Raw genomic sequence first — 24,735 nt, forward strand, 5'->3', positions numbered from 1 at the left:
TGGGTTCCATACTGGTGCAGCATACACTCTGTAATGGGTCCGACATAAGTTGTATAAAGTACCCGGAATAACTTTCTGAAGGCCACTCTCAGATTTGCCAGGTAAGCATTGGCTGCAGAGGTTGTTCGGTTTATATGAACCTTTGGTGATATACAGTGGACCCCCGCATAACGATTACCTCCGAATGCGACCAATTATGTAAGTGTATTTATGTAAGTGCGTTTGTACGTGTATGTTTGGGGGGTCTGAAATGGACTAATCTACTTCACAATATTCCTTATGGGAACAAATTCGGTCAGTACTGGCACCTGAACATACTTCTGGAGTGAAAAAATATCGTTAACCGGGGGTCCACTGTACTAGGTACTGTTCTTACTCCCAAGTTCTCTTTGAATAATGTCTGCAGCTTCCGTCCCCTGAATCTATGCAGCTTGGTGTACCTCTTCTTAAAGCTATGTATGGATCCTGCCTCCACTACATGAGTCTCAAGATTGTTCCACTTCCTGTCAGTTCTAGTGCCGAAGAAATACTTCCAAACATCCCTGTGACTCGTCTTAGTTTTCAACTTTGAATGGTGGCCCCTTCTTCCTGTGCCCCATCTCTGAAACATTCCGTCCGTCTACCTTGTTAATTCCTCTCGGTATTTATGTCATTATCATGTCCCCACCCCCACATCCCTCCTTTCCTCCAGTGCCATCAGGTTGAGTTCCTTAAATTATTAACCTCTCCTTTTAGGATATATGGGACTAGGCTTGTTGCAAACCTTTGCACTTTCTCTATTTTCTTGACGTGCTTGACCAGATGTGGGTTCCATACTGGTGTTGCATAATCCAATATGGGCCTGATGTACACAGTGTACAGTGTCGTGAACGTCACCTTAGCTATCGAAATGCTGTTCTTAGATGTGCCAGGCGCCTGTATACTGCAACAATTATGTGGCTGATGTGCGTCTCAGGGGATGTGTTTGGTGTTCACACCGAAGTCTTTGGCCCCCAAGCATGCACATCATCTATGGTCTTCTTATACCCCATCGTAGTTGTGTTTATGTGTGTGTGTGTACTCGCCTATATGTGGTTGCAGGGGTCGATACTCAGCTCCTGGCCCCCCTCTTCACTGACCGCTACTAGGTCCTCTCTCTCCCTGCTCCATGAGCTTTATCATACCTCGTCTTAAAACTATGTATGGTTCCTGCCTCCACTACATTTGCCAGACTATTCTACTTCCTGACAACTATATGACTGAATAAATACTTCCTAATATCCCTTTGACTCAGCTGAGTCCAATTTCCAATTGTGACCCCTTGTTTCTGTGTCCCATCTCTAAAACATCCTGTCTCTGTCCACCTTATATATTCCTCGCAGTATTTTGTATATCGTTATCATGTTTTCCCTAACCCTCCTGTTCTCCAGTGTCATCAGGCCGATTTCACCTTAACCTTTCTTTGTAGGACATTATCTTTAGCTCTGGAACTAGCCTTGTTGCAAACCTTTGCACTTTCTCTAATTTCTTGATGTACTTGACCAGGTGTGGGTTCCAAACTGGTGCTGCATACTCCAGTATGGGCCTGACATACACGGTGTACAGTCTTGAATGATTCCTTACTGAGGTAACGGAACACTATTCTCAGGTTTTCCAGGCACCCACATGCTGCAGCAGTTATCTGGTTGAAGTGTGCTTCCGGAGACGTGCTCGGTATTATACTCACCCAAAGATTTTTCTCCCTGAGTGAGGTATGCAGTCTTTGGCCACCTAGCCTATATTCTGTCTGCAGCCTTCTTTGCCCTTCCCCAATCTTCTTGATTTTGCATTTGGTGGGGTTAAATTCAAGGAGCCAGTTGCTGGACCACGTGTCCAGCCAGTCCAGGTCTCTTTGTAGTTCTGCTTGATCCTCATTTGATTTAATTCTCCTCATTAACTTTACATTGTGTGTGAACAGGGACACTGAGTCTATCCCTTACATCATGTCATTCACATACACCAAAAAATAGCACTGGTCCTAGGACTGACCCCTGTGGGACCCCGCTCGTCACAGGCACTCACTGTGATACCTCATCACGTACCATGACTCATTGTTGCCTCCCTGTCAGGTATTCTCTGATAAGATAAGATAAGATAAGATTTCGTTCGGATTTTTAACCCCGGAGGGTTAGCCACCCAGGATAACCCAAGAAAGTCAGTGCGTCATCGAGGACTGTCTAACTTATTTCCATTGGGGTCCTTAATCTTGTCCCCCAGGATGCGACCCACACCAGTCGACTAACACCCAGGTACCTATTTGCTGCTAGGTGAACAGGACAACAGGTGTAAGGAAACGTGTCAAATGTTTCCACCCGCCGGGAATCGAACCCGGGCCCTCCGTGTGTGAAGCGGGAGCTTTAGCCACCAGACCACCGGGTCACCCTTCCTGTTATATGTACATGTTTGATCCTCTAGCTTCTGCACTAATCTCTTGTGAGGAACTGTTTCGAGGGTCTTCTTGCAGTTCAAGAAAAAGTAATCAACCCAACTCTCTCGTATCTTACTTCTGTTACCTTGTCATAAAACTCCAGTAGGTTTGTAACACAGGATTTGCCTTCCATGAATCCGTGCTGGTTGTCGTTTATAATCTTGTTCTGTTCCAGGTGCTTCACCACTCTCCTGATAATCTTCTCCATGACTTTGCATACTATACACGTCAGTGACACTTGTCTATAGTTTAGTGCCTTGTTTTTATCTTCTTTCTTAAAAATGAAGACTACATTTGCCGTCCTCCACACCTCAGGTAGTTGCCCAGTTTCAAGGGATATGTTGAAAATTGTGGTTAGTGATACACTGTCTCTGCTCCCTCTCTAAGGACCCATGGAGAGATGTCCGGTCCCACTGCCTTTGAGGTATCAAGGTCACTTAGCAGCTTCTTCACCTCCTCCTCGGTTGTGTATTTCATCCAACACTTGTTGGTATATCCCTTGTTGGTGTACCCCTCTGTTCTGTCTTCCCAGAGTCCTTTCTGCCTCCACTGTAAATACTTCCTTAAATCTCCTGTTGAACTCCTCACATACTTCTTGATCGTTTCTTGTGAGCTCCCCACCATCTTTCCTCAGCCTGATTACCTGGTCCTTGAATGTTGTCTTCCTCTTGATGTGGCTATACAACAGCTTCAGGTCAGACTTGACTTTCGATGCTGTGTTGTTTTCGTACTGTTGCTGGGCCTCCCTCCTTATCTGTGCATACTCGTTTCTGGCTCTTCGGCTAATCTCTTTATTTTCCTGGGTCCTTTGCCTTCTGTATTTTTTCCGTTCTCTATTGAACATAGTTTTTGCCTCCCTATGCCTTCAGGTAAACCAAGGACTTAATTTGGTTTTCCCATTATTTCTGTTGCCCTTGGGAACAAACCTTTCCTCTGCCTCTTTGCATTTTGTTGTTAGGTAATCCATCATTTCGTTTACTGACTTCCCTACCAATTCTCTTTCTCGCTGAGCCTCATGCAGGAAGTTCCTCATACCTGTGTAGTCCCCCCTTCTATAGTTTGACTTTTCCCATTCAACTCCTGTTACCCTCTCCACCTGTAACTCGGCTATGTATTCAAAGCTCAGAACCACGTGATAATTAGCTCCAAGGGGCCTTTCATATGTGATGTCCTCAATGTCCAAGTTACTCATTCTCCCCTCTCTCTCTGGTAGTGTCCCTAAGATGATGCATGAGGTTTTCCAGTTCCAGTGTGTGTGTGTGTGTGTGTGTGTGTGTGTATGTACTCACCTAATTGTGGTGGCAGGGGTTAAGACACAGCTCCCGGCTCTGCCTCTTCACTGACCGCTACTGGGTCCTCCCTCTCCCTGCTCCATGAGCTTTATCATACCTCGTCTTGAAACTATATATGGTTCCTGCCTCCACTACATCACTTGCCAGACTATTCCACTTCCTAACAACTATGTGGCTGAAGAAATACTTCCTAACATCCCTTTGACTCATCTGAGTTTTCAACTTCCAGTTGTGACCCCTTGTTTCTGTGTCCACCTTATCTATTCCACGCAGTATTTTGTATGTCGTTATCATGTCTCCCCTGATCCTCCTGTCCTCCAGTGTCGTCAGACCGATTTCCCTTAACCTTTCTTCATAGGACATTCCCCTTAGCTCTGAAACCAGCCTTGTGTGTGTGTGTGTCTGCCTGTCTGTCTGTGTCTGTACTTGCCTATATATGGTTGCAGGGGTCGATTCACAGTTCCTGGCCCCGCCTGTGCATGCGTGTGCACACGCAGGGGAGCGAGTGCTAGTGAGAACGAGTGTGAGAGTTAGTTTAATATGTTTATTATACATCCCATACCCATCCTGTGGGTGGTAGTCAAAAAGATCACTCACTACGAAAGCAAAAGACTTGGCAGACGATGCAACATCCCCCCAATGAAAAGCAGGGGTGTCACTAGCACGTTAAGAGACCATACAATAAGTGTCAGGGGCCCGAGACTGTACAACTGCCTCCCAGCATACATAAGGGGGATTACCAACAGACCCCTGGCAGTCTTCAAGCTGGCACTGGACAAGCACCTAAAGTCGGTTCCTGACCAGCCGGGCTGTGGCTCGTACGTTGGTTTGCGTGCAGCCAGCAGTAACAGCCTGGTTGATCAGGCTCTGATCCACCAGGAGGCCTGGTCACAGACTGGGCCGCGGGGGCGTTGACCCCCGGAACTCTCTCCAGGTAAACTCCAGGTAAAACACATAAGGGGTCTAGGGACTGGGCCGCAAAGTTTTAATAGCTCAACAAGTTACAATGGTAAGTAAATATTTACATGTTTATATCTGTTTGCAATCGTAATGAGTTATTCATGCCGACATGAATAAGGGCAGAGTATTTTTCCAGAATCGTTGATAACATCTCGCTGTGGCTTGGACACCCCTCAAGGAAGGTTCCTTGATGTTGGTGAGGGGCTCTTGATTTAGGGAATTGGATCTGTGCTCCAGTTCCCCAAATTAAGCCTGAATGCCTTCCACATCCCCCCCCCCAGGCGCTGTATAATCCTCCGGGTTTAGCGCTTCCCCCTTGATTGTAATAATAATAATGTGGCTTGGACATATTCTTGAATATTTCTGAATGAGTTGTCTTTGAATTTATTAATTTTATCGCATTCTAGCACTTAATGACGAAAGGTGTGACAATTGTACATCTCGCAAAGTTGACATTTAGTTTTGTCTGCCTCATTTGGTGGTGGTGATTTAACTTCCCAGAGATACTGGTAACCCAGCCGGGTGCGAGAGAAGCATCCTCCGCCAAACAGGCGCCAGGGTAGTTCACCTCGTAAGTTCTTCACCATCACCTATTGTCACACCCAGTGTCAGTATGATGCCTGAATGCCACAAAAAAAAGTCAGGAATTTATTTTTGGGGGGAAATGTGAGGCAACCAAATTTGATCCAAGGATAGGGAGAATGTACCAGTAGTTTGGATTAAGAGCCCTTCACTTGCGTCAAGGCATCTGTCCAGATGGGCTGGGAATTTAGACAGTGCATTCAGAATTTTTAAAGAAATATCTAAATATTTCATTCACACTGAAATGTTACAAATAATGAAAAATTGTATTGGGATTATTTACCTGGAGGGTCAGTTACCCAAGATAACCCCAGAACACCACTCAGTCCGGCTTATTCCCATTGGGGCCCAAAAATACCCTTTGCTTAATGATGGTACTGATCACCAGCTGTGTCTCTTAATGGCGCTGATCACCAGCTGTCTCTCTTGATGGCGTTGAACACCTGTACCTCGGTGATCATCAGCTGTGTCTCTTAATGGCGTTGAACACCTGTACCTCGGTGATCATCAGCTGTCTCTCTTAATGGCGTTGAACACCTGTACCTGGGTGATCATCAGCTGTGTCTCTTAATGGCGTTGAACACCTGTACCTCGGTGATCATCAGCTGTCTCTCTTAATGGCGTTGAACACCTGTACCTCGGTGATCATCAGCTGTCTCTTAATGGCGTTGAACACCTGTACCTCGGTGATTAGCTGTGTCTCTTAATGGCGTTGAACACCTGTATCTCGGTGATCATCAGTTGTCTCCTGATGACGTTGAACACCTGTACCTCGGTGATCATCAGCTTTGTCTCTTGATGGTACAGATCACCAGCTGTGTCTCTTGATGGTACAGATCACCAGCTGTGTCTCGATGGTACAGATCACCAGCTGTGTCTCTTGATGGTACAGATCACCAGCTGTCTCTTAATGGTACAGATCACCAGCTGTGTCTCTTGATGGTACAGATCACCAGCTGTCTCTTGATGGTACAGATCACCAGCTGTGTCTCTTGATGGTACAGATCACCAGCTGTGTCTCTTAATGGTACAGATCACCAGCTGTGTCTCTTAATGGTACAGATCACCAGCTGTGTCTCTTGATGGTACAGATCACCAGCTGTGTCTCTTGATGGTACAGATCACCAGCTGTGTCTCTTGATGGTACAGATCACCAGCTGTGTCTCTTGATGGTACAGATCACCAGCTGTGTCTCTTGATGGTACAGATCACCAGCTGTGTCTCTTGATGGTACAGATCACCAGCTGTGTCTCGATGGCGTTGATCACCAGCTGTCTCTTAATCACCAGCTATGTCTCTTAGTGTTGATCACCAGCTGTATCTCTTGAATGCGTTAATCACCAGCTGTCAGACCTCTTGGGGAAGGGAGGAGAGTTATAACTCCTAGGTTTCTTAAGGGAGCTGAGCTGCAGTTTCTCTGCTTCTTGAGAGTTCTGAAGTATATTTCCTTGGCCTGTTGTTCACACACTGATGTACAAGGGGCTGCAGTTATGGGATATAAGGGATAGGTTTCAGACCGAGTGAAAACAGCGTTTCCCATGACTGGAAATTGATATTATAACCTTTATATTATAAGGTAAAAAGACCCCAATGGAAATAAGTCACTCTTTTTTTTTGTTCACTCTGACTTTTTTGGATTATCCCAGGTACTTTACACATATACTGCTATGTATGATAATCTATGTAACTGTATTTATGTATACCTGGATTTACTTATTCATTTTTCATTTTTTCAACAAGGACAAGTTGACATGTATCGGTCGCTGCAAGAACCGAGAAAACTATCCCGTACTCTATAACCCCCATTTCCCTGTGCCTCAATGCACGTGATTGGAATAGGGCGGAGTGCGGCATAAGTTGATAATGTAGTTAAATATTAACTTTGAAGATTTGAAGAAAATCAGAAGAGGCATCCACAAGTTATCATATGGAAAGTAAAATCCAAATTTCTTCAATAAAAATGGTAAATTAAAGCATACACTGACCAAATCTAATTCAAATCTTGCTGTATAACCCTGGTAGGTTTAGCGCTTCTTTTTATTATAATAATTCAAATCTTTCAGAGGGACCAAAGAGACCAATATCCTAAAATAAACAAGCACATTAAATTGAAAGCCACCTAGATATTGCGTTATCAAGTATTCAGGATGGAAGAGTGAAGATAATCACACGCGACACTGAAATTATTGCATTAAAAGCGCTTATTTTTCCAATTTCTTCAAAAATAAGTAAAGTGGAACTTAAACATGCCAAAATCAATCCAAAACTATAATAATGATAATAATAATAATAATTATTATTATTATTATTAGTAGTAGTAGTAGTAGTAATAGTAGTAGTAGTAGTAGTAGTAGTCTGCAAATACATGATACAATTTACAGACATCAATGACATTTCAACAAGTAAGCTGGACCAGCTTTTAAGTAAATAAGTTTTATGTAAGCTTAAGTGTACATACAGATCACTGATCAGAAGAGTCAGTCGAAGTTATTTCAGAAATTACCTATTTGTTTCATGTAACTAATACATGATAACTTACACAGTCTAACATCAAACGTTTATTTCCTTTGAGGAAAACACATCAACACTATAAGTTTAAAGTGAACCAAATGTATTTTAGTGTTATTACTGCACAGAATCCAAGAAAAGTTGTGTCTACATAGCCTCAGTCCGTGTAACTATCCGTCCATTACCTGCGACGCAGCAGCCGCTAAATTCGAAGGGGACATATAACGCCTGTGTAATGGATGGCATGCAAATTCGATCCATGCAAGGCGAAGATAAATCCAGTACCTCGGATCAAGAACGCACCGGCAAGGCAAAAAAAAAAAATCAATAGTATAAAATACTATACCATGTCGGGACTACAAGTGGCACAATGGCTTTCTACATACTCCATTAAATATACCAATCTTCTTCTAAGTAGGATACAATGTATTTAAATATAATTAAGCGTTAAACCCGTATGGGTCATACAGCTCCACCTAAGTAGGATAAACCAATGTTAAAATTTCGAAGCCGACCTCAGGAGCGCCTCTCCCATCAGACGGGACCCCTCAAAGAAGGTTTCTTGATGTTGGTGAGGGGCTCTTGATTTAGGGAATTGGATCTGTGCTCCAGTTCCCCAAATTAAGCCTGAATACCTTCCACATCCCCCTCCCCAGGCGCTGTATAATCCTCCGGGTTTAGCGCTTCCCCTTTCATTACAATAATAATAATCCCATCAGACGGGAACAAAAATCTGGGAATGGCCTTTGTAGCATTGTGTTTAGGGTACCCACGTACACACTCTCATGAATCTCAAGATACATTACACAAACGTTGAAAGTTTAAAGCCGATCGAATAAGGCGTTCTCGAGAAATAAATGAAAATTTGTGAAAGCGAGCGACAAGGTTGCTGAGAATGTTCCTAAAATAGTCTTCCTTCGTTAAACTGAAAAACACAATAAAACCTCAGATTTATATATATATATATATATATATATATATATATATATATATATATATATATATATATATATATATATATATATATATACATATGTGTGTGTGTGTTGCGGATGGGTCTATGAAAGATGATGTGAATCATAGAATTGATGAGGGGAAAAGGGTGAGTGGTGCACTTAGGAGTCTGTGGAGACAAAGAACTTTGTCCTTGGAGGAAAAGAGGGGAATGTATGAGAGTATATTTTTACCAACGCTCTTATATGGGTGTGAAGCATGGGTGATGAATGTTGCAGCGAGGAGAAGGCTGGAGGCAGTGGAGATGTCATGTCTGAGGGCAATGTGTGGTGTGAATATAATGCAGAGAATTCGTAGTTTGGAAGTTAGGAGGAGGTGCGGGATTACCAAAACTGTTGTCCAGAGTGCTGAGGAAGGGTTGTTGAGGTGGTTCGGACATGTAGAGAGAATGGAGCGAAACAGAATGACTTCAAGAGTGTATCAGTCTGTAGTGGAAGGAAGGCGAGGTAGGGGTCGGCCTAGGAAAGGTTGGAGGGAGGGGGTAAAGGAGGTTTTGTGTGCGAGGGGCTTGGACTTCCAGCAGGCATGCGTGAGCGTGTTTGATAGGAGTGAATGGAGACAAATGGTTTTTAAAACTTGACGTGCTGTTGGAGTGTGAGCAAAGTAACATTTCTGAAGGGGTTCAGGGAAACCGGCAGGCCGGACTTGAGTCCTGGAGATGGGAAGTACAGTGCCTGCACTCTGAAGGAGGGGTGTTAATGTTGCAGTTTAAAAACTGTAGTGTAAAGCACCCTTCTGGCAAGACAGTGATGGAGTGAATGATGGTGGAAGTTTTTCTTGTTTGGGCCACCCTGCCTTGGTGGGAATCGGCCAGTGTGATAATAATAAATATATATATATATATATATATATATATATATATATATATATATATATATATATAATATACCTGGAGTTTACCTGGAGAGAGTTCCGGGGGTGAACGCCCCCGCGGCCCGGTCTGTGACCAGGCCTCCTGGTGGATCAGAGCCTGATCAACCAGGCTGTTGCTGCTGGCTGCACGCAAACCAACATACGAGCCACAGCCCGGCTGGTCAGGAACCGACTTTAGGTGCTTGTCCAGTGCCAGCTTGAAGACTGCCAGGGGTCTGTTGGTAATCCCCCTTATGTATGCTGGGAGGCAGTTGAACAGTCTCGGGCCCCTGACACTTATTGTATGGTCTCTTAACGTGCTAGTGACACCCCTGCTTTTCATTGGGGGGATGTTGCATCGTCTGCCAAGTCTTTTGCTTTCGTAGTGAGTGATTTTCGTGTGCAAGTTCGGTACTAGTCCCTCTAGGATTTTTCAGGTGTATATAATCATGTATCTCTCCTGCCTGCGTTCCAGGGAATACAGGTTTAGGAACCTCAAGCGCTCCCAATAATTGAGGTGTTTTATCTCCGTTATGCGCGCCGTGAAGGTTCTCTGTACATTTTCTGTACATTTCCAGACTCATCGACACCACCAGGGACCCAAGGGCAGCCACTTTCATGTTCCAGCGCCTCAGCGTCGCCATCCAGAGGGGAAATGCTTGCTGCATACTTGGCTCACGTCCAGCCTCGGAGGAGCTGGAGGAAATTCATCATCTTTGATACATTGTGCCATTGTATTCATGTTTATGTTTTTTTCTGTAAATGTATTTTGTTTATTAATAAATGTTCACATAGAATAAAAAAATATATAGGGGCTGGTAGGAGAAGAAAATATTCAAACAGCTCCGGGGAGAACCTTGAGTTTTCTCTGAGGTACGTTTATTGTCTTCTCTGAGGATGAGGGTCCCCATTCCAGCTATAGAGGTGGTACTTCCCTATATATTATATATATATATATATATATATATATATATATATATATATATATATATATATATATATATATATATATATATATATATATATATATATATATGCAATACAACCACTCTGAAAGAATAGAAAAATTCCAAGCGCTTTCGTGACTACTCACATTATCAAGGATTTTAACCATCCTATTGATTTTCAAAAAGTTGAGAAAGTAGTATCAAGCAAGTCCATGGTCGACAGGAATATAATTGAATCTTGTTTCATAAAAAGCAGTTTTGACAATAATATGAATATTTCCTTTGGTTTATATAAATTAGAGCCATTTATAATTAATAGAATTTGGGAAGAATTTAATAATACACTGGACAAATAATAATTTTTAATTTTTCTTGGGTAGAATAGTTTGTGGGTGAGTTGTGCAAAGGACCTATCCATGTTGGGTCGGCGCGCGTCAGGTGTTTAACCGTTGTGGGATCTGATAGTGAGGTGCTGGCCAGACCCCTTATATAGCTTCCTTGGATGCTTTACTTTCATAGTTCCTTGATAATGTGAGTAGTCACGAAAGCGCTTGGAATTTCTCTATTCTTTCAGAGTGGTTGCTTTGCATATTTTGAAATCACCTGTTTACTGTGATCTTATTGCATATATATATATATATATATATATATATATATATATATATATATATATATATATATATATATATATATATATATATATATATGCAAAACAACCACTCTGAAAGAATAGAGAAATTCCAAGCGCTTTCGTGACTACTCACATTATCAAGTTCCTTGATAATGTGAGTAAGTCACGAAAGCGCTTGGGATTTCTCTAGTCTTTCACAGTGGTTGTTTTGCATGTTCTGAAATCACCTGTTTACTGTGATCTTATTGCATATATATATATATATATATATATATATATATATATATATATATATATATATATATATATATATATATATATATATATATATATATATATATATATATATACATATATATATATATATATATATATATATATATATATATATATATATATATATATATATATATATATACATATATATATATATATATATATATATATATGTATATATATATATATATATATATATATATATATATATATATATACATATATATATATATATATATATATATATATATATATATATATATATATATATATATATATATATATATATATATATATATATATATTATTTATTTATTTATTATCACACTGGCCGATTCCCACCAAGGCAGGGTGGCCCAAACAAGAAAAACTTTCACCATCATTCACTCCATCACTGTCTTGCCAGAAGGGTGCTTTACACTACAGTTTTTAAACTGCAACATTAACACCCCTCCTTCAGAGTGCAGGCACTGTACTTCCCATCTCCAGGACTCAAGTCCGGCCTGCCGGTTTCCCTGAACCCCTTCATAAATGTTACTTTGCTCACACTCCAACAGCACGTCAAGTATTAAAAACCATTTGTCTCCATTCACTCCTATCAAACACGCTCACGCATGCCTGCTTTAAGTCCAAACCCCTCGCACACAAAACTTCCTTTACCCCCTCCCTCCAACCTTTCCTAGGCCGACCCCTACCCCGCCTTCCTTCCACTACAGACTGATACACTCTTGAAGTCGCTCTGTTTCGCTCCATTCTCTCTACATGTCCGAACCACCTCAACAACCCTTCCTCAGCCCTCTGGACAACAGTTTTGGTAATCCCGCACCTCCTCCTAACTTCCAAACTACGAATTCTCTGCATTATATTCACACCACACATTGCCCTCAGACATAACATCTCCACTGCCTCCAGCCTTCTCCTCGCTGCAACATTCATCACCCATGCTTCACACCCATATAAGAGCGTTGGTAAAACTATACTCTCATACATTCCCCTCTTTTCCTCCAAGGACAAAGTTCTTTGTCTCCACAGACTCCTAAGTGCACCACTCACCCTTTTCCCCTCATCAATTCTATGATTCACCTCATCTTTCATAGACCCATCCGCTGACACGTCCACTCCCAAATATCTGAATACATTCACCTCCTCCATACTCTCTCCCTCCAATCTGATATCCAATCTTTCATCACCTAATCTTTTTGTTATCCTCATAACCTTACTCTTTCCTGTATTCACTTTTAATTTTCTTCTTTTGCATACCCTACCAAATTCATCCACCAATCTCTGCAACTTCTTTTCAGAATCTCCAAAGAGCACAGTGTCATCAGCAAAGAGCAACTGTGACAACTCCCACTCTATGTGTGATTCTTTATCTTTTAACTCCACGCCTCTTGCCAAGACCCTCGCATTTACTTCTCTTACAACCCCATCTATAAATATATTAAACAACCACGGTGACATCACACATCCTTGTCTAAGGCCTACTTTTACTGGGAAATAATTTCCCTCTTTCCTACATACTCTAACTTGAGCCTCACTATCCTCGTAAAAACTCTTCACTGCTTTAAGTAACCTACCTCCTACACCATACACCTGCAACATCTGCCACATTGCCCCCCTATCCACCCTGTTATACGCCTTTTCCAAATCCATAAATGCCACAAAGACCTCTTTAGCCTTATCTAAATACTGTTCACTTATGTGTTTCACTGTAAACACCTGGTCCACACACCCCCTACCTTTCCTAAAGCCTCCTTGTTCATCTGCTATCATATTCTCCGTCTTACTCTTAATTCTATCAATAATAACTCTACCATACACTTTACCAGGTATACTCAACAGACTTATCCCCGTATAATTTTTGCACTCTCTTTTGTCCCCTTTGCCTTTATACAGAGGAACTATGCATGCTCTCTGCCAATCCCTAGGTACCTTACCCTCTTCCATACATTTATAAAATAATTGCACCAACCACTCCAAAACTATATCCCCACCTGCTTTAATATATATATTATATATATTATATTTTATATATATAATCATATATATTATATATATGTATATATATTATATATATATTATGTATATTATATATATATTATATTTCAGTTAACTTTTCTCTTGTACATTCTTTTTGAAATTTTCTACACTCCTGTAAGTCCAATTTAATAAAAGTTGTAAAAATGACAAATTGGCACACAGCCCAAAATTAATACAATAATACTTCCTCTTAAGATACACCAGCATTTAGGGTTTGAAGCTGATCTTTATTATTATTATAATCAAGGGGGAAGCGCTAAACCCGGAGGATTATACAGCGCCTGGGGGGGGATGTGGAAGGCATTCAGGCTTAATTTGGGGAACTGGAGCACAGATCCAATTCCCTAAATCAAGAGCCCCTCACCAACATCAAGGAACCTTCCTTGAGGGGTTGAAGCTGATCAGAAGAGGCATTCACAAGTTATTAAACGGGAAATAATTTGCAAAACTGAAATTAACACAGTTCAAATTGAGACAAGTTGTGTTTTGAAACCTCAATGGTAAAAGTTTGAAGCCGATCAGAAAAGGCATTCTCCAGTAATTGGTCTGATTCCTGCAATTCAGATTTTTTTGTTCAACTACGTATATGTCACCTTCCTATATACAAGCCCGCTGTATGACCCTTTGGGTTTAGCGCTTGGTTTTGATTATAATGATACCTCTCCACTTCCTCTAATTCGACCTCCACCAACGCTGGTGTCTTCAGGAGTGTGATTAATCTCTGTATTCGACTGATGCAGTCTGCAGCGCAGGCGAAACTTTTCGTCAATAAAGATTCCTAGCGTTACACAAGTCTTAATTATTACCAGGAAGAGTCTGTGTACTGGGTTGAAGTTCGTGCCAAGAGTCTTGTATACGTATGTGCAGAGTAGTATACGTAGATGTGTTGTTATCTCACATTGGTCTTCAGATGCATGATAGAACTGATGAATTGGAGTAGATTATTATCTTGTGCTGTCAGTTAGCAACTGAGAACAGTAAGACAAAAAAAAAAAAAGAACTTTACTGACTTAAGACTGAGGGAGACTGACACCAGTCAGTCCACCTATAATCATTCTGTCATGCAGGAGGAGCCACACATGTTTATGGTGCATCCAGCAAAATAAGCAAACAGCTAGATGTGTCGGTACTCCAGCTAGGTTACAAGTATCTCCGGGAGGTTATATCACCACCAGATGTTAACCAAACGAAATGTAAATTTTGCCTGATGGACAATTGTCACACCTTGCGTCATTAAGTGCTGGAATGTAATAAAATTAATGAATTCAGAGACAACTCACTCATAAATGTTCAAGAAATGTCTGAGCATTTTATCCACAGTGGTTTATTACAAACCATTTTCGAAAAATACCCTGACTTCCTCACTGTTAATAAACCATTACCACTTTGTGTGTGTGTGTGTGTGTGTGTACTCACCTATTTGTGGTTGCAGGGGTAGATTCATAGCTCCTGGCCCCGCCTCTTCGCTGGGCGCTACTAGGTCCACTCTCTCCCTGCTCCATGAGCTATAACGCTATGTATGGTTCCTGCCTCCACTGCCTCATTCTCGAGATTGTTTCACTTCCTGGCAAATCTATGACTGAAGAAATACTTCCTAACATCCCTGTGACTCATCTGAGTCTTCAACTTCCAGCTATGACACTGGAAGAGTCATAGCTGGAAGCTGTGTCCCATCTCTGAACATTCTATCCCTTGTCCACCTTCTATATTTTTCTCGGTATTTTATATGTCGTTATCATGTCTCCTTTATCCATCCAGTCCTTCAGTGTCGTCAGGTCGATTTTCCTTAACCTCTCCTCATAGGACATACCCCATAGCTCCGGGACTGGTCTTGTTGCAAACCTTTGTCTCTCTCTAATTTCTTGATATGCTTGACCAGGCGTGGGTTCCAAACTGTTGCCGCTTGTTATGCAGAGCATTTCGGGCAAATTGGTCAGTTTTATCCCAGGATGCGACCCACACCAGTCGACTAACACGCACGTACCCATTTTACTGATGGGTGAACATAGACAACCAGTGTAAGGAAACACGTCCAATGTTTTCCCTTCTTCGCCGGGAATCGAACCCGGACCCTCACCGTGTTAAGCGAGAACTTTTGCCATCAGGACCTGTGGCCTGGTGGCAAATAAGCAACCAAACATATTTCCTTGAAAAGACAGATTACATCAACATTCAACTCTTATTCCTTGGATATAAAATAAACTCAAAAGCAAATCAACCTCAATGGAAATAAATCACCCCGTCTGACTTTCTTGGGTTATCCTAGGTAATTTACACATATGTTACTACGTATGATAATTGTACTTATGTATACCTGTGCCTAAATAAACTTACTAACTACATTCGCCTGGCACTACACGTAGCTAAGCACCGCACAGTCGTTGAGGCACTGTCAGCACACCAACCATCATCCGTAAACATGACTCAGACGCAAGCATCGCGTCTACACATGCTACTAGCAAACTCACAAAAAAAAAAAAATCAGCCATGACACTGTCCCTTCAAAAGCGGTTCCTTGATGCTGGTGAAGGGCTCTTGATCCCAGGCAATGAGGTTAAGCGCTTCTCCCTGAACATAACCATAACTGTATGTATTGTGTTAGCTGGGCGGTATATCAAACTTATTCCCACATCCCATAAATCCAGCATCCCTCTGCCTCAGTTCACGCGCAAGGAAAAGTACAGAGTGCGTCATAAATTTAGAAACTTATGACGCACTTAAGGTTTAAAACCAGTAAGAATAATTCACAATACATGGGAACTAATATCTTGTAATAGCCTATTTTTCATAAATAAAAAAAATAAAAAATATGACACCAATACAGCCCAAAACTAATTTCTACCTTTCACCAACAGTAACAGCCTGGTTGATCAGGCTCTGATTCCACCACGAGGCCTGATTACAGACTGGGCCGCGGGGGCGTTGATCCCCAAAACTCTATCCAGGTAAAATATACTACTTTCAAAATTTAAAGCCGATCTGAAGAGGCATTCTCTAATTATCGCACGGAAACTAATATTCCAGATCACAACAACACTTAATAAGTTTATTCAGGTACAGGTACACATAAGTGCAGGTTTAGCGCTTAATATGGTTATATTATTATTATTATTAAAGTCTTGGGCCGCTCAAAAGTTGCATTTGCAAGTTATCGGCAATGAAGGTTTAAATCCAATCGAACGAGGCATTTATAAATGATCGTGCTGCACGACTCGTGTGGGTTTAGCGCTTAGTTATGATTATAATAATGATATAAATTGTCGCATGAAAACCAGTATTTCAATTTTCTAAATATCTTCGATAAGATAAGATTTCGTTCGGGTTTTTAACTCCGGAGGGTTAGCCACCCAGGATAACCCAAGAAAGTCAGTGCGTCATCGAGGACTGTCTGTCTTATGTCCATTGAGGTTCTCAGTCTTGTCCCCCAGGATGCCACCCACACCAGTCGACTAACACCCAGGTACCTACTTGCTGGTGAACAGGACGACAGGTGTATGAAAACGCGTCCAATGTTTCCACCCCTGCCGGGAATCGAACCCGGACACTCAACGTGTGAAGCGCGAGCTTTACCAGCCTGGCCACGGGACCCCAGGGGCCTCATGGAACCTACATTACCCACATTTAATTCATGCATTTGTCTAGAAAAATTATCAAACTGAAACTTACATAACCCAAAATCAATCTTCTTTTATGGGGGAAAAAATTTCGACCATGAAATACAGTTAGTAGTTATTGTACAAAATCCAGTAATTCCAAGGTTAGGTTAGGTTCGTCAGGAAACAGGACAAATGTTTCCTGACGCGGGTCTTAGTCAGATGATGACCCTCCTTTGGAGCTTTTGGTCATCTGACCGAGGCCTTCTGCTGGCTTACCGGTCCACCCCTTTAAAAATTATGGTCATTTATAACCATTGTTATTACTAATTCCAAGTTTATTAACTGTTAGTATATTGACAGATTTGCATATACACTCCTGGTATACCAGTTCCAGGTATACCAGCTCTAGGTATACCAGCTCCAGGTATACGAGCTCCAGGTATACCTAACTCCAGGTATACCAGTTCCAGGTATACCTAACTCCAGGAATACGAGCTCCAGGTATACGAGCTCCAGGAATACGAGCTCCAGGTATACGAGCTCCAGGTATACGAGCTCCAGGTATACGAGCTACAGGTATACCTAACTCCAGGTATACCAGTTCCAGGTATACGAGCTCCAGGTATGCCAGTTCCAAGTATACCAGTTCCAGGTATACCAGTTCCAGGTATACCAGTTCCAGGTATACCAGTTCCAGGTATACCAGTTCTAGGTATACCAGTTCCAGGTATACCAGTTCCAGGTATACCAGTTCCAAGTATACCAGTTCCAGGTATACCAGTTCCAAGTATACCAGTTCCAGGTATACCAGTTCTAGGTATACCAGTTCCAGGTATACCAGTTCCAGGTATACCAGTTCCAGGTATACCAGTTCCAGGTATACCAGTTCTAGGTATACCAGCTCTAGGTATACCAGCTCCATGTATACCAGTTCCAAGTATACCATCTTAAACACAAAAATTAATTTCGTTTTCCACAAGATACATTAACCATTACTCTCTGAAGGGAGGATCTTTAATGCTAGCGAGGGGCTCTTGATCCAAGTTACTGGACCTGCCCTGGGAGTAGAAAAACTCTCGGAACTCATCGAAGGTATATCAAAGTAATGCTGGAATTTACATCAGTATTTTCTTTTGTATCTGGCCAACGTTTGTTATAACCGCTGTAAACATTTAACAAATTAAGAACAATATACTTAATTATTATAATCAAAAAGGAGAGCTAAACCTACAATACACTTAATAACCCGCACACAGGAGAAAGAAAACTAGTCTCACTAACACACGAAGGAAAGGGAGCCCAAAAAAGTCCATTAAGAGTTATCAGCAGTTATAAGTTTGTTTTGAATCTGTCCGAAACTCTCCGCCTGACCTGGGACTTAAATTGATTTTGTTAGTAATGTCACCTTAATTATTATATTGGCGTGGTGGACAAGCACCTAAAGTCAGTTCCTGATCAGCCGGGCTGTGGCTCGTACGTTGGTTTGCGTGCAGCCAGCAGCAACAGCCTGGTTGATCAGGCTCTGATCCACTCACTTATTTATCCATACCTCACCTATGCTATTTGTGCTTGGGGATCAACTGCAGCAACACACCTAAAGCCAATAATAACCCAACAAAAAGCTGCAGTAAGAATAATCACTAAATCCCATCCCTGGCAGCACACCCCCCCCACTCTTCAAAGATCTAAACTTACTCCCAGTTCAGTACATCCACACTTACTACTGTGCAATCTATATCTACAGGGCCTTAAACTCTAATATCAGCCTTGACCTAAAACGCTTTCTTGATAGTTGTGACAGAACCCACAGGCATAACACCAGAAACAAACATCTCTGCGACATTCCCCGTCTCCGACTAAACCTTTACAAAAATTCAATGTATGTCAAAGGCCCTAAAATCTGGAATACCCTACCTGAGAACTCTAGAACTGCAGACACCTTCATCACCTTCAAAACTACCATTAGAAAACATCTTATCTCCCTGATACACCCCGTCAACTAACTACACGAATACCACCTGGTGGTTCACACTTACACTCGCTCACTCATTTGACCATAAACAGAAATATTAATCTCAGTCTTATAATAATGAATCCTGTGATACTCCAATACTGAAACTATATACTGTGCCAAAACAAAAGCATTCACATTGCTAAACTCACAAACTAGTATTTAGTCACTTAGCCATAATACCAACTTACCTCATAATTTGTAATATTTTACAATTAAGAATAAAACTAAGTATGCCCGAAATGCCTAGCCATGCTATGCGTTCTAGTGGTACACTCTGTAATCACAATTTTACTACATGTAAACCAAACAATAACCAAATTTCTGTAAACTCAGCATTGTAATCCTTATAGAGAATAAACTTTGAATTGAATTGAATTGAATTGAACCAGGAGGCCTGGTCACAGACCGGGCCGCGGGGGCGTTGACCCCCGGAACTCTCTCCAGGTAAACTCCAGGTATGCCTGAACAAATTGTAAATAATACTTTGCAGAAAAGAAGCTTATCATTTCTCGGCCCCTGGAATAAAGCCCTCCCCCCCCCCCCGTCCTCAAGGGAGGTGCCTTGATGCTGGTGGGGCTCTTGATCCATGGAACCGGACATGGGCTCCAATTCCTTTGAATCAAGTATGAATGCTTCCCATTCCTCTAGGTACTGTATGACCCCTACAGGTTTGGCGCTCTCCCATGAGTATAATACAATATCTACAATAAAACCGAGCGAAAATATAGTAAGGTTTGTGCCCTGGGAAAATACCGAAGTTATGCAAAACATTTCGAGAAACAAAAATAATCTAATATTTCGAAATTCCAATATATCCGATACATATTTTTTTTACTATATAATGTGGCGTAATCTTGCATAAAATTAGGTTACACCACATTGTGAGGATCTTCTGAGCCACAGAACTGGATTTATTCTTACCATTTTTTTTTTTAGCTCGAACCAAAATGCCTCGTATTACCTAGGTGCTATGTGACCCCCTTCGGGTTTAGAGCTTTCCCCTGATTAAAAAACTGTCCTCAGGAGGAATTTAAGGTGCATAATAAAGCTAATTTGATACCTAAATTTGTACCAAAATAAATATAAATAAAACATAAGGGTTGCGTCATGGTGGTGTGTGTCGTCTGCTGCATGGTTGAGTTGCTTACCATGATATCCACAAATAAAAATTTTAGACGATGTGTACTTTCTTATACCCTAAGCTAGCTTAAAAAAACTGGCGTGTGACTGTCTATTTTAAGAGAAGTTGTATGATGCGAGGGTCACTGGGGGAGGAGCAGTGCCGTGAAGGAAAGACGTAGCAGCGGGTGATGGTTGGCATGGAGATGCGGCGGGCCATCTTGAACCTTGTGGTGATACAAGCCACAGTGTCGGCGCCATGGTGGACCAGCAAGTGTCAGCAGATTTCTGCGGCTCACACCTCTGGGTTAGTTGTCTTCTTTATCACTTGACTGTGTGAGTCAGATATTGCATCTGGCCCAGGATGACGCCCACCGTCCGGCCAGGCGGCAGTGCAATACCTCACACCTGTTTGTAGTGCTCTGGACGAGGAGAAATAGTACAGTTCCGGGATTGTTTACCCACAGGTCCCCCCGGGGCTGTTACCCATAGGTCCCCTCGGGGCTGTTACCCATAGGTCCCCTCGGGGCTGTTACCCATAGGTCCCCCCGGGGCTGTTACCCACAGGTCCCCCCGGGGCTGTTACCCACAGGTCCCCTCGGGGCTGTTACCCACAGGTCCCCTCGGGGCTGTTACCCACAGGTCCCCTCGGGGCTGTTACCCACAGGTCCCCCCGGGGCTGTTACCCACCGGTCCCCCGGGGCTGTTACCCACAGGTCCCCTCGGGGCTGTTACCCACAGGTCCCCTCGGGGCTGTTACCCACAGGTCCCCCCGGGGCTGTTGCCCACAGGTCCCCCGGGGCTGTTACCCACAGGTCCCCACGGGGCTGGTACCCACAGGTCCCCCCGGGGCTGTTGCCCACAGGTCCCCCCGGGGCTGTTACCCACAGGTCCTCTAGGGGCTGTTACCCACAGGTCCCCTCAGGGCTGGGTTACCCACAGGCCCCCCGGGGCTGGGTTACCCACAGGTCCCCCGGGGCTGGGTTACCCACAGGTCCTCCCGGGGCTGGGTTACCCACCGGTCTCCAGGGACTGTTACCCATAGATCTCCAGGGACTGTTACCCATAGATCTCCAGGGACTGTTACCCATAGATCTCCAGGAATTGTTACCCATAGATTTCCAGGAACTGTTACCTATAGATCTCCAGGAACTGTTACCCACAGATCTCCAGGGACTCTTACCCATAGATCTCCAGGGACTATTACCCATACATAGATCTCCAGGGACTCTTACCCATAGATCTCCAGGGACTCTTACTCATAGATCTAGTTCCTAGGCCTTTTGTGTATTCATATGCTCTTGCGCTACCATCCACAGGATGGATATGGGTGCACAATAAACTAGCCACTTCGGTGGCAAAATCTAAATCTAATGTTACCCATAGAGCTCCATGGACTGTTATCCATAAATCTTCAGGGACTGTTACCCATAGATCTCCAGGGACTGTTACCCATAGATCTCCAGGGACTGTTATCCATAGATCTCCAGGGACTGTTACCCATAGATCTCCATGGACTGTTACCCATAGATCTCCATGGACTGTTACCCATAGATCTCCAGGGATTGTTACCCATAGATCTCCAGGGACTGTTACCCATAGATCTCCAGGGACTGTTACCCATAGATCTCCAGGGACTGTTACCCATAGATCTCCAGGGACTGTTACCCATAGATCTCCAGGGACTGTTGCCCGTAGATCTCCAGGGACTGTTACCCATAGGTCTCCAGGAACTGTTACCCGTAGATCTCCAGGGACTGTTACCCGTAGATCTCCAGGGACTGTTACCCATAGATCTCCAGGGACTGTTACCCATAGATCTCCAGGGACTGTTACCCATAGATCTTCAGGGACTGATACCCATAGATCTCCAGGGACTTTTATATAGGTCTTCAGGGATTTCTGCCCACAGTTTGTGGGAGTTGTGTTCCACGGTCTCCATGAACAGTGGAGTTGCTGTTATCCACAGGTTGTCTGAGAGGTGTAATATTTGGTTTATTGGCAAGAGAGAGAGAGAGATTTTGATTGGTGTGAAGTGCTGTTGATCCAAATAATTGTAGCTACTTTCTTTCCTTGTATCGAATCTGATTGTGCTATTCAATGCGCTGTAACCTCATCTTCCCTCGTGAAACGGATCAATATTTTCTGGTTCTCGTGAGTTCTGTTGCATCTACAGATTCTTAAGGGCAGGTTTAGTATATTACTGTATAGTGTAAAAATTTAGGGTCTTGGATGTGTAATCGAACCATGGAATTCATGTATGTACGTCATAATTCACATGAGTGGTACTACATTTTGACTGAAAACATATTCACTAACAGATTAGATTAGTCACATTTTCTTGGTTCACGTTGTTTCTTTGCTTTATGCATGACCACTGGACAAGACCCATGCTGTCCGGGCCCGGGTCTTGTCCAGTTGATGTATGTGGCAGCCTCAACTTGCCGCTTGGCGGAATCACTCCTAGCTTCGTAGGCCCTTTTCTACTTGGTTAGTTTTTATTCAGGTATAGGTACACATCAATTCAGTTACATAGATTATCATACATAGCATTATATGTACAGATTACCCAGGATAACCCAAAAAGGAAAAGACCCGGGCCGGGAGAGTACCGGTGATCCAAGAAGTAAAAGTGACTTACTTCCATTGGGGTCCTTACCTGGAGTTTACCTGGAGAGAGTTCCTGGGGTCAACGCCCCCGAGGCCCGGTCTGTGACCAGGCCTCCTGGTGGATCAGAGCCTGATCAACCAGGCTGTTACTGCTGGCTGCACGCAATCCAACGTACGAGCCACAGCCCGGCTGGTCAGGTACCGACTTTAGGTGCCTGTTCAGTGCCTGCTTGAAGACAGCCAGGGGTCTATTGGTAATCCCCCTTATGTATGCTGGGAGGCAGTTGAACAGTCTCGGGCCCCTGACACTTATTGTATTGTCTTAACGTGCTAGTGACACCCCTGCTTTTCATTGGGGGGATGTTACATCGTCTGCCGAGTCTTTTGCTTTCGTTGTGAGTGATTTTCGTGTGCAAGTTCGGTACTAGTCCCTCTAGGATTTTCCAGGTGTATATAATCATGTATCTCTCCCACCTGCGTTCCAAGGAGTACAGGTTCAGGATAAGTATTAATCATATTTAAAAGTTAAAAACAGTTAAGTATCTTAACTATGTGAAAAGTAGTTATAATGAAAGGAGATATACTAAGGGTAAGGTAAAATCAGATACTTACATTGACATCAAATACAGTTTCAGATCATTGTACATGTACGTTAGATATACAAGAAATCACACTCCTCCCTTTCTGCAGCCATATTCACTATGTACCTTTTTAGCTTTCTTGAACTGGTTCATGCTGTGACAGGCTTTAACATGTTCAGGTAGTCTATTCCATTCCTTTATTGTTGTACAATAAAATGTCTTTGAAGTCTGACCACTGGCTGTAGGCACTTCAAAGTTGTTCTCCAGTAGGCCTGGAGTTTACCTGGAGAGAGTTCCGGGGGTCAACGCCCCCGCGGCCCGGTCTGTGACCAGGCCTCCTGGTGGATCAGAGCCTGATCAACCAGGCTGTTGCTGCTGGCTACACGCAAACCAACGTACGAGCCACAGCCCGGCTGATCCGGAACTGACTTTAGGTGCTTGTCCAGTGCCAGCTTGAAGACTGCCAGGGGTCTGTTGGTAATCCCCCTTATGTGTGCTGGGAGGCAGTTGAACAGTCTCGGGCCCCTGACACTTATTGTATGGTCTCTTTAACGTGCTAGTGACACCCCTGCTTTTCATTGGGGGGATGGTGCATCGTCTGCCAAGTCTTTTGCTTTCGTAGTGAGTGATTTTCGTGTGCAAGTTCGGTACTAGTCCCTCTAGGATTTTCCAGGTGTATATAATCATGTATCTCTCCCTCCTGCGTTCCAGGGAATACAGGTTTAGGAACCTCAAGCTCTCCCAATAATTGAGGTGTTTTATCTCCGTTATGCGCGCCGTGAAAGTTCTCTGTACATTTTCTAGGTCGGCAATTTCACCTGCCTTGAAAGGTGCTGTTAGTGTGCAGCAATATTCCAGCCTAGATAGAACAGGTGACCTGAAGAGTGTCATCATGGGCTTGGCCTCCCTAGTTTTGAAGGTTCTCATTATCCATCCTGTCATTTTTCTAGCAGATGCGATTGATACAATGTTATGGTCCTTGAAGGTGAGATCCTCCGACATGATCACTCCCAGGTCTTTGACGTTGGTGTTTCGCTCTATTTTGTGGCCAGAATTTGTTTTGTACTCTGATGAAGATTTAATTTCCTCATGTTTACCATAGCTGAGTAATTGAAATTTCTCATCGTTGAACTTCATATTGTTTTCTGCAGCCCACTGAAAGATTTGGTTGATGTCCGCCTGGAGCTTTGCAGTGTCTGCAATGGAAGACACTGTCATGCAGATTCGGGTGTCATCTGCAAAGGAAGACACGGTGCTGTGGCTGACA

General features: G+C 42.9%; 1 protein-coding gene across 5 annotated transcripts in view; it reads left to right on the plus strand.

Annotated features, from left to right (window-relative positions):
* Positions 1-20,430: 20,430 nt before the first annotated feature.
* LOC128687898 (multidrug resistance-associated protein 1) overlaps positions 20,431-24,735 on the plus strand; it is a 196,140-nt gene continuing 191,835 nt past the window's right edge. For 2 of the 5 annotated variants that reach the window (XM_070083531.1, XM_070083533.1), the window contains exon 1: positions 20,533-20,584. Coding sequence is in view for 1 of the 5 variants with exons in the window: in XM_070083532.1 (XP_069939633.1) it covers positions 20,537-20,584 (48 nt within the window). In the remaining 4 variants the exon portion in view is untranslated. Of the gene's footprint in view, positions 20,585-24,735 lie in introns of all 5 variants that reach the window. The other 3 variants (XM_070083532.1, XM_070083534.1, XM_070083530.1) reach the window with 3 other exon arrangements.

This window comes from Cherax quadricarinatus, chromosome 10, assembly GCF_038502225.1.
Source record: "Cherax quadricarinatus isolate ZL_2023a chromosome 10, ASM3850222v1, whole genome shotgun sequence".
Lineage (NCBI taxonomy): Eukaryota > Metazoa > Arthropoda > Malacostraca > Decapoda > Parastacidae > Cherax > Cherax quadricarinatus.